The sequence below is a fragment of the Nelumbo lutea genome, chromosome 2 (assembly GCF_056320005.1).
Source record: "Nelumbo lutea isolate HS-2025 chromosome 2, American lotus-T2T, whole genome shotgun sequence".
NCBI classification, from domain to species: Eukaryota; Viridiplantae; Streptophyta; class Magnoliopsida; order Proteales; family Nelumbonaceae; genus Nelumbo; species Nelumbo lutea.
Window position 1 is genome coordinate 26,842,763 of NC_142685.1, and position 14,113 is coordinate 26,856,875.

The 14,113-nt window shown below is 33.6% G+C and overlaps 1 protein-coding gene across 2 annotated transcripts; it reads right to left on the reverse strand.

The window, feature by feature from the left end:
- Positions 1-724: 724 nt before the first annotated feature.
- LOC148869395 (uncharacterized) lies at positions 725-13,673 on the reverse strand. 2 transcript variants are annotated; one of them, XM_088967911.1, is made up of 3 exons: positions 13,282-13,673; positions 1,372-1,518; positions 725-1,270 (listed from the first exon to the last, which is right to left on the reverse strand). In XM_088967911.1, the coding sequence occupies exons 2-3, from the start codon at positions 1,496-1,498 to the stop codon at positions 1,038-1,040; spliced, it is 360 nt and encodes a 119-aa protein (XP_088824037.1). In that variant the 5' UTR covers positions 1,499-1,518; positions 13,282-13,673; the 3' UTR covers positions 725-1,037. The 2 variants fall into 2 exon arrangements, with proteins under 2 accessions (XP_088824037.1, XP_088824036.1); XM_088967910.1 differs by lacking the exon at positions 13,282-13,673 and having other exon boundaries at positions 1,372-1,737.
- Positions 13,674-14,113: the final 440 nt, after the last annotated feature.

Here is a 14,113-nt window from a genome sequence, read left to right on the forward strand (position 1 = left end):
GACCCTTTGGTGTTTTCTATCCGTTGGATTGGTATCAAGGTGATAAAAGAAGAAGATCATCTCCCATGCTCAACTCCATAAGCTGTTATTCTATTCCATTCAGGCCTCTCTTTCCTTCTCTTCTTTTTCTTTTGGGCCTTTGGGGTAAGATCTCTTTCCCTTTTAGATGCATAAGAAAGAAAAAGGGTTTGAGGCTTTGAGTTACGAGTGTGATGTATAAGTGGCTGGTGCTTAAAGCTCAAGGGGGTATGCGTAATGCGCACAGAAGTAACTGATATTGAGATTCTGTCCAAAATAGAAGATGCCTCTCTAGAGTTCAGTGTCTTCAGACTCAATGCTCTGTATCCGTTTCTGTCCTGGCATTCAATTCCTTCAACCCCACTTTTCCTGAAATGCTGTGAAAAATGAATTGGACCCAACTTCCATTCTTTCAGATTTCAGATTTCAGCCAAGAAATTAAGATCCATAGATCCCACTAACAGGAAACAGAGAAATAGAAGGAAAGTTCTTTGTAGGGTTACTTGGGCTTCATCTTCCATCCTGGGGTCCTTGTTTGATCATCAAAGCACAGACATACACAATTACGCATTCATTCATGTATAGTTGTATACATACAGTTGACAGTTGATTCAATTATTTATGGGTTCTGTCATCTGTGGGGAACTGAGAAAGAATCCCTTCACAGTGATTAACACCACAAAAAAAAAAAAAATCAGAGTAGCAGTTGGAGAAATAAACCCGTGAAATTTCCATGACTTCTATTTCATGGGGAAATCAGAAATGAGAAATTGACTGGAAAGTAGAAACCCATTTAGCCAAAGTAAAAAAATCAAAATCTTGGAGGGCCTAATCTCCAATCAATGTCTGTGTCTAGTTATCAGGCCAAGGCTGTGAAGTCTGTGATATTTACAAATGAAAGAAGCAGAGTCACAGATTCCTCTTCGTTTCTTTGGACAAACAGAGTTAGGGGGGGGGGGGGGGGGGGTAAAGGACCACAGTTACAAATTAAACCGTTGGAAAAATTTTTGACGGATTCATCAATAGGAGCAGGTCATTCTCTGAACACGATCTCTGAGAAGTCCATTGTACAAAGCCATTCGATTTCCGGGCATTCCTTGGACGACGCTGCGGTTCTCAGACCTGCAAACTTGATTCAAACTCAACGATTTCTTGCGGTGCTCCCTCCGGAACTCCTCGCTGTTTCCAATTGGATCAACCACGTCTTCTGCAAAGTGAACCCTTTTCTTCTTCTTGTCTCTCTTCTTCCCATCTGATCAAACACATACCCAGAAGGAGAAAAGAAAAACAAACCGTCAAGAAACTAGTTCAAGAAATAGAAAGAGGAAAAACTGTCGAAACAAGTCCTCGTACCAGAAGAGATGCAAGACCGAAGAACTGGAGCAGTAGAGTCGCAATTCCGATCGACGGCGAACTGGGTAGCTGGGAGTGGCTTCTGTCGACAGAAGGCTAGGAGGATTACAGTGCCCGAGACCGCCATAGCTGTTGCAAAGACTACTCCTTGGGAGCTCAAAATTGAAGACATGACGATGGATTAAGATTAACCCAGAAGAAGAAAGAAAGAAAGAAAGAAAGAACGAAAAAGAAGAAGAAGAATGGGTTGTTATTTCTCGTGGATTCAACGATGAGAAAAGCGTTGCAATTAACACGTGAAACAGAGATAAATAGAAGGGTTGAGTATGAAGCAGAAAAGGTAATGTAATTCTGTTCCAAATAAAAGACACAAGATTACAATAAAAGGGTAATTAATATTTAAATATTTAATATAATAATAATAATAATAATAATAATAATACTAAATTAAAAACATAAAATCTTTACAGTTCTAGATTAACTTAAATATCTGGATTTCTCGTGTCGTCAGTATTTCTGAACACGAAGGTGTCTGTCTGACCTTCTCTCGTGCATCGCACGGCAAGTCGGCGACTCCAAGGTCACCCTCTCCTTTCTTTTGAGTTTTGACAAAATAGAAATTAGAAAATACTATATTAATTAAATATGAATAGTCCTTTTTACCCCTGAAGTCAAAGCTATCCCAGAATTGATACCTAATCATAGGACTGACTAAGGATTGAACAAACATGAATTATTCCACTGGCACTTTCCAAATGTCTCAAATTATGAATACTTTGGATATGCAAAAATCATGTATTTATGGTTGTTAATAATCCATCCTCTTTTTTTTTTCTAGTTTAAATATAAAGTTAGACGTCATAATTGACATTTCTAATATTATTTAATTTTTAATGTGATTTTGATAAAAAAACATCTTTATTGTGATTGGTAAATGTCTTTATAAAATGTAATTTAATGAAAAATAAATTAAGCATATCAAGTTTTTAATGGGATTTATTGATTATCATCATTTATGCCTTATCTCAATTATTCACTATATTAATATCGGTATTTAATATATCACAAATAATCATTTTATACTATAATAAGATTCTTTTTTTTTCAATTAAATAAATTCACAAATAGGTAGACTAAGATAGGTAGGTATTAACGAGATTGGATTCAATCTGTACAAAATGGTGCCCACACCATATTTACAGCCGCTTGCAGCTGTACATTGGGATACTTCCCATTTAATAAAAACATATAAGTATGAAAATATTTCCGATACATATTTGCAAGTAGCTGTGAAAATCGATATATAGTTTTTAAAGTTAAAATCAATATGTTATATAATACAATGCGATACATATCAATATTTTGAAATCATATCAGTATGCGATACATATCAATATTTTATGCACGTTTAATTTAAATATCATATATGTATTACATTAATTAGAATGGATATCAATACTATATACCCTATATCAGAAATGTTGTATCGATACTTTAAACATCGCCATAAAATTCAACTGAAGCTTTATAATGCTCTATAACCCACTCGTGGACAACAGGACAAGATGAATTGTTTCTTGAATTGAAGGTATTTGAAATTTTGAACTTTGGATTAGACTAGCTAATCAAGAGATGCGTTTGGTTTGATTAATAGATTTTATTTATTTATTTATTAATATAGACTGAGCTAAAATGTTCGGTCAAAGAAAGTGAACACTAAAATAAAGTCAAAATAAAGTAGACTGTGGTCACAGTCCGTGGAGATGGTACAATACATATAAAGTTGTAAACTGTAAATTAAAGGGAAACGGCCATATCGGTGATGTCAGATTTGATTCTTAACCATTTTGTCACAGGTTGAAGAATTGGACCATCCGGTCCGGTTCCATCACTTTACTCACTCATATAAAAATATAATTAATAATAAATAATAAGTTGTTTTAAAATTTCTTTTTTTGGGTTTTTTTATAAAACTATATAGGGTCTTCACTTTTTTTTAATATATTTTCATGGGCTTTTTTTGGTAGTATCACGGGCTTTTAGTGTTTTGATCCTGATTCTTTTTGAAAGACCAAAAAAAAAAAAATCCTAATTCTATTTTATTTGTATATTTCTTCTTCTTTTTTTTTTTTTTGCTTCTGGGAAAGAGTCCACGAAGACTTCCACGTGAAACATCAGGATCAGCTGGCAAGTGGTTTCTGGTTTCAGTCCTTGAAAAGAGATCCGAGGGCCCATTGTACTTAAATGGCCCATACTTTTGTTTGGAATATGCCAGAACCTTTTCTTCTGGATTCCAACGGGCGGAAATAGGTTTTGCTTGCATAGGTGGTTCAATGGTTAGAGCCCAAGTGCAATGCCGGTTCATACCCACTGGTTGAAAATTTTGGTTTAAGTGTTTAACCGTTTATGGGGTTCTGCTCGTGGCTTCGAAATTTCATTTAACAAAATAGAAAGTAATTAATTAAAGAAGGGGGCATTTACTAAGATTAAGCTTGAATTACAAAAACTGAATCCATGTAAACAAAGCTTTATCACGATTGTTTGGACTCACGAATGAGAGAGCCATACCAAAGGACATAAAACAAACAAAATCCAAAGAAAGGGTGCAATCTTATTCTTAGTAAGACCCAATTAGTGGGTATTTTCATTTGTTTTCAAAATTGACATGTCAGCAAAAAGTCCTTGGCATAGTATTGAAAATTGAACCGGACTGGACGGTTGAACCAGTTGACCTAGGATCCTGTCTTATCTCCATGTCCGGTTTTGGACCGAAAACCATTTGGCCGGGTACAGACTGGACGATCAAGCCATTTGGCCCGAAGATCAGTGGTTAAAGCAGTTTCATTTCCAAATCGGATTTTAAAACGATGACTTCTTTTTTTTTTTTTAAGTAAAATGCAGGTTGGTTTTGTTTCAAAAAAAGATAATACGTGTTTTTCAAATCATCAAAAAATGTTTTCTATAAAACAAACATTGTGGTATAGAAATGGTGCAATTTATTTAACACGATATTAAATAACTAGATGAATACATATTCTTTAAACCAGAAATTCAAAAACATGTATTTAGTTTCAATTTTTGAAACATTAAAACATAACCAAGAGCATGGTTTATGTGTTTTTTTGTTTTAATTAAGAACAGCAACAAAAACAATTCACATTGAAGAAGACCCCTTTAAATATGTGTAGATCATAAATACAGATTGAGAAATATTTTTGTACAATTCAGAGTTAAAAAAAAAAAAAAAGCTAAGAATTTATTAATATGTAAAGGGGGGGGGGCATGAAACCTTACCCTTTGAAATAAAGAAATAAGAGCCGAAGCTCGATACAAAGGAAAAATAAAACAAACGAATAACACTAACTTAAGAATAACGGGGTGATAGCCTTTGTTTATTTTAGAGGATTCGAGAATATTTCCTGAGTGAGACGCCTCCTGGGTCTTCTTGGATTTACCATTTTTTTTCTTCTTGCTTTTCACTGTCACCCATTCTTGTATTAATCAGATTCTCACCCAAAGTGTCACCTTTTTTTACAGGGGTGGCTATAGGAGCAGAAGTCATCTTGCCTACATTATTAGGAGCACCCTACTCTGTAGCGACAAGCTCTACTTAAAAAGAAGTACACATTGTCATGAATTCCAATTTCTTTGTCATCCCAACTCCATTGATTTGCCTTTCGCCATAAAAAATACCACTTGATATTATTGTGTTGTTTTTCTTTTGTTTGACCTATTTCCATCATATCTTGTGATTCTGTGTCAGAATGCCTTTCCACAACCTGATCTTTCCGTTCCTTCTCTGTCTTTAATGACATTTTGTTGAATACTTGTTGTGGATTTCACCTCACATTGTTCCATGGCTTACACCATTGTTCATGGAGTCATTTTTATGAACACTTGACATGTCGCTAAAATTAGTACGCTGATTAACAAGTATAGGATCTTGATTCCAAAGCTTTGGCTGCTCCGCAGGTTGCTCAACACTCACCACAACTATACAATCCACTCCTTCCTGAATAGGGCTGGTAATCTTGACCCTTTAGGGTGGGTTGGGTCGAGAATACCCATTAGGATCAAAATGGGTTGGGTCAAAGTCAACTATACTCTTCAAATCTCAAAAACTAGAAGTTGTAGTGATTCAAACTCATGCCTCCTAAGATGGAGGCATCTCATTAAACTTCCAAACTACCATGTCACATTTCATCTTGAGATTAAAAATGAAATAAAATGGATTTTATTTTCGTGTTTACATGCAGTTTTATACAAAAGCACTTTCACAAAAGCAACTTTATGAAAATGACTTATGAAAGCACTTTTACGGAAATACTTTTACAGGAAAGTGCTTTTATAAAAATACTTTTATGAAAGCATTTTTGCAAAAGTGCTTTACACAAAAGTGCTTTTATTAAAGTACTTTTACGAAAACACTTTTATGAAAGCATAAAATCATTTTTATAAAAGTTACTTTTACGAAAGCACATTTATGAAAGCATATAGAAGTGCTTTTATGAAAGTACATTTACAGAAGTAATTCTGTTCATAAAAGTTTTGCATTGTTTTGCATTTTCTGTAGTTTTTTTGTTATTTTCTGTATTTTTTTGTATTTTCTGCATTTTTTTGCAATTTCTTGGTATTTTTCTACATTTTCTAAAATTTTATGGTATTTTCTACATTTTTTTTATAATTTTTGGTGCTTTTTTTCTGCATAATTTTTGCTTTTTTTTATATATTTTTCATGCACTTCCCACAAAATTATGGTATTTTTTGCATATTTTTATTTTTCTACAAAAGTTTTGAATCTTCTTAATTTTTGTATTTTTTATAATTTTATGGGTTTTTTTTTTGCATTTATTTACAATATTTGCATTTTTGAGTATACCAATTGACGACTCATTTTTGTCACATGGCAGTCTGGAGAGAAATTATTCTCTCAAAATTTATCATTTTGGATATACGAGTTGTCTTAACCCATTTTTGTATTTAGAAGTGAGAGTATATAAATTAGTATGAGTGAAGGTGATTAAAGGTCAAAATCTTTGATCCGCATAACCTCTCAAAACCATGCCCGATGAAACTCAGATTCATTATCAAAACGGATTAGCACAGGTATTGGATCCAAAGCAGTTACCACGATCTCCTTTGATGTGAAAGGAGTCTACAAGAAACTCCCTTATTTCCGCCAAAGAAGGTCGTCCATGAACACTCTTGCCGACTAGGGCAAAACACAAAGGAAAAAGAGTTCTTTCTATCTCTTTATTAGAGAAAAAAACAGCCGGCTCTCCCCTTTTTGATCGAAGGTTCTTTGACTGAAATATCCACCACCAGAGGGTCAAGACTGATCGGAAAAGGATAAATGGTCACAGTGAGAACCGCTGCAAAACTAGGGTTTTCAAGAGATTTACCGATTACCGTTTACCCAAAGGCTCTCCGATCCCCCTCTTCCTTGTACAGTTCAGAGTTAATAATAAAATATGCAACAAAGGGTTCAATTAGATAAACATAATTTAGTAAAACACCAGTCAAATATGTATCCATGTTTAATACATCCCAACTTAAAAGGTTTGAAGCCAATAATTCCACATATTTTATGTGCAAACATGTATATAATAATAATATTAAAAATATGCATATATTTAATATAAATATTTTATATTATTTATATTAAATTTGTTCTTCTTGAGATTTATTTTATACTTTAGTTGGCCTTGTTGGCATCTCTTTGTATCAATCTCTAATGAAATATTTTAAGACTTAAAAAAAAAAAACTGATTTTCTAAATCATGTGATAAAACATCTATATATAACCTAAAAGGTGATGTTGTACATTTATGAAATGAAATCTTTTTCTTTTTAATGAAATCTGAAAATCTGAAAATCTTTCCCTTTTCATGCTTTTAACTGTTAACATTACAAATTTAATTAATTACAATGATGTCATTGGATATAGCAAAAAAAAAAAAAAATCATAATTTGTTCTTTCTCCTTTTCCTCTTTCATATCTAATGCTAAACATGTAATTAATTATAATGATGCCACTACTAATTATTTAGAATGATGCTATTAAATTTCTACATTTTTCATATTTGTTAAAATTTGTCTTTATCACTCATTTTATTTACAGGTCGTTTTGGGTCATGCTTCCCTCCCCTAGGATACTTTAGGGGGTTGGCTTGGCACAACCCTTGGCCTGAGCTCGCACGGGCTTGTGTTATGTCGCAAGCTGGACTAATCTGTGGGCCAAGTTTTAGGCTAGGTTTGGCTATGAACAGGGCTAGTTCATGTTTCTTAAAAATTATGAATAAAAATGATGAAAATATTTGAATAAATTAAAAAAATAGATAAAAAAAGATCTTAAATTTTTATTTTATATGAATTTTGATGTATACAATTGAAAATAAAATTATACACACACACCACACACACACACACACACACACACACACATATATATAATATATATATATATATTATCGGCCACAAACTAGGCTAAGCCATGTTTTTTAAAACTTTTGAAAAAAAAAAATTAAAAAGTTAACATATATTAAAAAATAGACAAAAAATAAAGATCTTAAAATTTAATTTTAGCTCGAGCTTGCACAGGTCCATGTCGTGCCATGGGTCGGGTTGTTCCATAGGCCAAGTCTTAGGCCAGGCTGGGCCACGAACTGGGCTAAGCCTATTCATGGGCTTGGTAACCTAGTAGTTCAGCTGAGCCCTTTAACAACGCTAAATTAATTAATTAAATAATTTGAGATAGCTTTTACCAATTTTGTGTTGATAATGCATAAAGTTTTATTTATTTATTTACTTATTTTACTAAATTATTTAATTAGTTAATAATTTAATAATCTAACAAATTATTATTGCTAGCAAAGTAAGACATAGAGTCGTGTATATATTTATATATATTTACTATCTCACTTGATTGTTTATTTATCTCATTTATTTTATAAATTTATTTATTAAATTAAATTAATTATTACTTAACTATTTACAATTATTCCACTATATAAAACAAAAATACAATGACAAAAGTCATCTCTCCCTCTTTCACTCTATTGCCCGATGGCCATGATTATTTATTTATTTAGTGTTTTATTTTATTAAATTAAATATATTATTATCTATAAAATTTTATTTATTTTAAATAGGTCTTTTTTTCCAATAAACTTTTATTTAAAAAATTTATCTTTCCCAATTTTTTTTCCTATACGATAATTTACTTTTGACATGCCACTTACTATCATGTTTTGCCCCTGCAACATGGGGTCCCTCCAATAAATTTTGATTTTTATATATAAACCCTAAACTCTAAATCTTAAAATTAACATGTAAAATGCGTTTGTTAGGACAAATGTCCTCCAAACAGGTTGGAGCCAAATATCTCCCAAACGTAAAATAGATTCCTGAAAAATCAGTCAGTACTGATTTCCGTGATTTGGACTGTGTTATTTTTTTTTAATAACCTACGGGTTTGAATTGATTTTTTGATTTGGCATACATGCCAATGCCAATGCCAATAATATTCAAACTAATAATGCCCCAAAAATAGACACATTTTTTTTTTTTATAAAATGGCCTCATCAGCATTATTATTTGTTTAAATATATTTTCTTGGACACATTACATACAGGAGGACATAGGGGTGGGGAAAGAGCAGGGTACATTGACCTTAAAATGGAGACTTTGCATTCTGCAGGTTTTATCATGTACCTCTATTTTCAGAAAGACACCAAGTAACCATCTCAATAAAAAATTAATATCCTTTATAAATATAAATCCTCAAAATAATTGATTCTTGAGGAAATAATATTAACAAATTGAATCGTCCAATGAAACACCCACTTCCATGTGCCATTTTGGTGCATAGAGATCATCATCATCTAAGCAAATTGGCTAAATAAATACTGTTTGGCATTCCGTTCCATAAGTTGAATTAGGGGCCAATATATGAGTGACCCACTAAGTTGAATTTATGGCTCCAAAACCATTTGCCAACCTGGTCACATGGACTAGACATTTGATAGAATGGTTTTAGAGAAACAGCCAAACAGGCATACACTCTTAGAATGATTAGATGTAAAATTGGCTAAAACCTTATTTTATATATGTAATATAATTATTGATATATATAGAGACATTATACAATTATGTAATATGTTTAATAATAAATTGAATATATATTTTATATAAACATAATATACATGTATAAATTAAAAAGTAATTTTTAAAATTCTAACTTTTCTTATTTTATGCACAATAAGTCAAGCTTGAATTAAATCCAAAGATGACATTTCGGATTTTATATTGGATTCGGAGGTAATGCTAATCGGATCAGATTCGGTGTAAGTGTATCCGATGAGAATCCAATCCAATTACTTAACAGACGTTACAGACCGAAAGGTAAGAACACACGCATTCCCTAAAGGGCGAGCCCGGCAGTCATACATATCGGGTCCCATTTTATGGTGGATCCCAGTTTCATGGTGAAATGTGCAGTGTTAGATCAAATTGGTAGGGGTTAGAATATGTTTTATTAGTAGAAAATCCCAACTGACTTCCAGCCGCCTGAAATGGAAGCGGGTCTGCTCCTTACAAATGGGCACTTCAGCACATTCACCATGTATTAGGAAATTCTCCCATGAATAATAACTAATAAGTATGGGAGATGTTCCCAATGCATGGTAGGATGTGGGTGTGAGGAGCAGATCCCGTCTCGAATGAAAGCGGGGCCTGTTCTTCACAAATGGATGTCTTAAAGGCACATGGACCATGCATTGGAAACATATCCCACAAATAATAATTAATAAGTACAAGACATATGCCCAATGCATGGTAGGATGTCTGTATGAGGCACCTGTGAGTGGGGTATGCTCCTCACAAATGGGCGTCTCACAGGCACATCCACCGTGTATTAAGAACATCTCCCATGAATAATAACTAATAAGTATGAGAGAAATTCCCAATGCATGGTAGAGGTGTAAGGAGCAGATCCGGACTCCCTGGCTCTAGTACAAGGCCTTTTAGTGTAGGAAATCTGGATTCGCACATGGACGGCCCTGAGAAATTTTATTAGTTAGTGTACCTCTAGACAGGTCATTCACACATGGCCTAAAAAACCACTACTTTTTCTTTTGACTGGGGAAATGGAAGACCAAGGATAAAGAAACCAAAGGAAAGTTCAGCGTTTTTGTGAGGGAAGAAAGATAAAAGATGAAAGAAAATAAAGAAAAGAGATGGTTGCAATTTTCCAAATGCTAAAAGGGAATACCTAAAAGGCGTTTGGTTTCTCAGAGAATTACTGAAATAAGGGAAAGTTGTGGAGAAGTTCCTTGATGCATTTTGTGAAATTCACTCTTTCAATTTTTTGTTTTTCTCTTATTTTCTTTTAAACCAAATTCAGCCTCACAGCCCAAGTATTTTTCAACAATCTCCTACTGATCTTGTTTTAACTTATTCATGGCTAGTAAATTACCTAAATAACTCCCTTAAGAGAAGTTGAGAAGAGGGTTTTTTTATCTTCGATTAATTATTAAGGCTCTGTTTGTTTTCAGTGCAATTTGATTTGCATTAATACAAATGCATGATAATATAAATCATAAAAGTCAACTAATCGACGAGTGATTCATTGGTATCTTAGCTGGTTCTCTTTAACATTAACACAGAATCAATTACCGTAACCACTTTAGCTTTAGTTTTTACATCACTTTGTTTCGACTTTTATTTTATTTTATTTACAATGGAAATAAATAAAAAAGTAAATATAAAAACAAAATATATCAAAATTTGCATTCAACTTGTTTACATTCGCTATTTTTTTTCACAGTTTAAATGAAATTGCATTATAAACAAATTAAGCATAAAAGATTTTTAGGGTCCGTTTGGCTTATAACCGAAAACCGGAATCGGAATCGAAATCTTTCGGAATTAGAATCAGAATGACCTATTCCCATAATCTGTTTGGTTCAAACAGAAATAAAAATGGGAATCAGAATAAGTGGGAATGAGATTTCATTACTAAAGAAGGAGCAGGGAATGAAATTTGGATTCCGATTCCGATTTCAAGTGTCTTAATGTGTCACACTTGAAAGCGTAGAGCGTTTGATCTTCTAATTAATTAAGCAAATCAAAACTAGCCTTTAATTAAAGAGCACATTAAGCTAATTATATTGTTTAGGGTGTTAATTCAGTTTTCCATTATTTATTAACCAAGACCATTCAAGGTGGTTTCTGGTTTGGTAAAGCCCACCTACTGATGGAATGATATGTTTTTGTGTGGTAAAAGGAACAGTTGAGAGAGATTACACATGCACATCAGTTGAGAGAGTTAAAGAGAGTTTTTTATTTTGGCTCATTCCACTGAGAGAGATTACATTAATGCCTAATGTAATCAGCTTGGTTAGTGTTTATTGCCCTCACTCGTATCGCCATTAATAAATGAAACCGTTTTTACATTTTGTTCATAGTCAAATAATAGTTATAAAAAAATATAAAATTTTTGTAAAATTTGTTTCAAATATTATTATATGGGATTGATTATGAAAATACATGATACCATAAAATTTTATAACCAATCCATTGGTATTATAAAATTAGTAAACAATCTGGTGGTAATAGGGGTAGATTTGAGTTGATGCGAGCCGGATAGATAGTTATTTGAGCTCGGCTTGTCAAGAAAGTATGAGGCTTGAGCTCAAGCTCGAGCTCAGTTTGAGTTAAAGACTTGAGTTCAAATTTGGCTCAAGTCAAAAGCTCATAAGTTCGAGTTCGACTATGAGCCAAATGTTTTATAAAAATAAAATATTATTTTTAATTGATATTTAAAAGATCAAGAATTATAATAATTAGTCATTATATATATATATAAATAATATATATATATATATATATATAATATTTGTATTATATAATATTATTTTCTATATGTATAATATTTTATATTTAGTATATATGTATGTATGCATGTATACATATATGTAGAAGTTCGATTAGGCTCGCAAGCCTCATGAGACGAGCTTTATTAGGTTGGAACATGACTCAATTAGCATATGAGCTCATAAATTGGGCTCGAGCTCAGCTCATGGCCACCTTTAGGTGGTTTCACAAAGTTCAAACATTGAGAGACTTAGGATATTAAAAAAGCATGCATGTTAAGAGTTTCAGTTAATCAAAACATTTTTTGTATGTTTTGATGACAACTCCTTGGGTTATGATAAGACCTCTTGTATTAGTTGAAAGGAAAAATCTATGATACCCCAAAGACATGGTATTGAAATATCTTTAACCAATCAAAGTATCTCTGTGAATTTTGATTAATGCCTCTTTTAAGATACCCGTTGATTAGCGATAAAATTTTCTAGTATCATAGTGAAAAATCCTAGTTGAAATCACTTAAATAGTCAAAGTATATAGGTACCGGGGAGGGGGGAAGTATCAGGCAACCTTGAAAATCAATACTTATTGTTAGAGTTGCTAATTGGACTGGATTTGGTCTAATTCGATCGAATCCAACATTGGTCCATTTACAGATGGACTGGACCAAATCTGATCCAAACCCCATACAAACTAGATCCAGTCCAGTCCAATTGAAATGCAAATGGACCGGATTGGACCTAATCCAGTCCAAATTAAATGTTTTCCCTCGTCATGGCCGAGGTATTTTAACTTTTAAAAAATGCTTTTTGAGGTATTTTAACCTTCAGAAAATGCAAACAACATGGTAGGCCGAGGGGGAGCGCGGCGCGGAATTGGGATAATGGGTTCCGGTGGGATCATGGGCCATGGACGAATTAACTATTCACCACTGGCAGTGGGGATGCGTTTGGGAAGAAAAACCGAAAAACTGGAAACAAAAAAAGAGAAGGAAATAAAAGGGTCTCAAAAGCAACAAAAAGAAGGGGAGAAAGATACCGGGAATCGTATACTTCTTAGCATGTAGCCGTTGTGTGGGACAACTGGTAGCAATGGTAACGCGTCACATAAACAGAGGGGAAAAGGATGGACGCTTTCCTTGCCGACTGCCGAGCCTCCTGATTTCCTGAGTCTTGCTCCTGCGCTTGTGGTGGAGACGGCGATGGTGGAGTGCAGAGATGGAGAGGTGGGAGGTGCGCAGGTTAAGGGCGAGAGGAAGATCGTCGGAGAGAGGAAAATGCTACCGGAGTTCATTCGAAGCTTTAAACGAAATACCGCGGTGAGACTTTGAGATGGAGCGATGGAGGCGCCGAACTAGTGTTCGAAAGTGTCCAGGCTTCAAGCCTTCAACGTTCAAACTTCAAACGAAAATGAATGGACCAGCGGGCTCTTTCGAACTTTGGGCTTTGTTCATTTTTAGTTCATTCTATGAATGGACGATTCATGCTCGGACCGGTCCGTGTCCATATCAATTTTGGGACCATCCAAATCTGTCCATAAGACATCCGATCAGATAGAGTCCAACCCGAAACCAATCCATTGACACCCCTACTTATTGTGTGGATATGCACCAATAAGTATGATAAACTTATAACGAATCAATTGTGATCATATAAGGCCTATTCACTTTTTGATAAGTTACTTAACCAGATAAATGAAGTTACCTCGGTAAGTTTCTCTTGGGAAGCACTTATGTAAATAAGGCAATGACCATTTTAGCCATAAAAATCTATTATTAAAAATGTATTTTTGTTCCATTTAAGTGTTGGCTACTTTCTCCTTTGGTGGGAAAGTTATTTACCTGGGTAAGTGATACCCAAGAAAATAAACT

What these genes read in the sequence shown, in the direction of transcription:
- LOC148869395 (XM_088967910.1), bottom strand. Translation starts at nt 1,543, where the DNA reads ATGTCTTCAATTTTGAGCTCCCAAGGAGTAGTCTTTGCAACAGCTATG. An exon ending in TCGGTCTTGCATCTCTTCTG is followed by an intron (nt 1,271 to 1,371) that starts GTACGAGGACTT and finishes GTGTTTGATCAG; the next exon opens with ATGGGAAGAAGAGAGACAAG.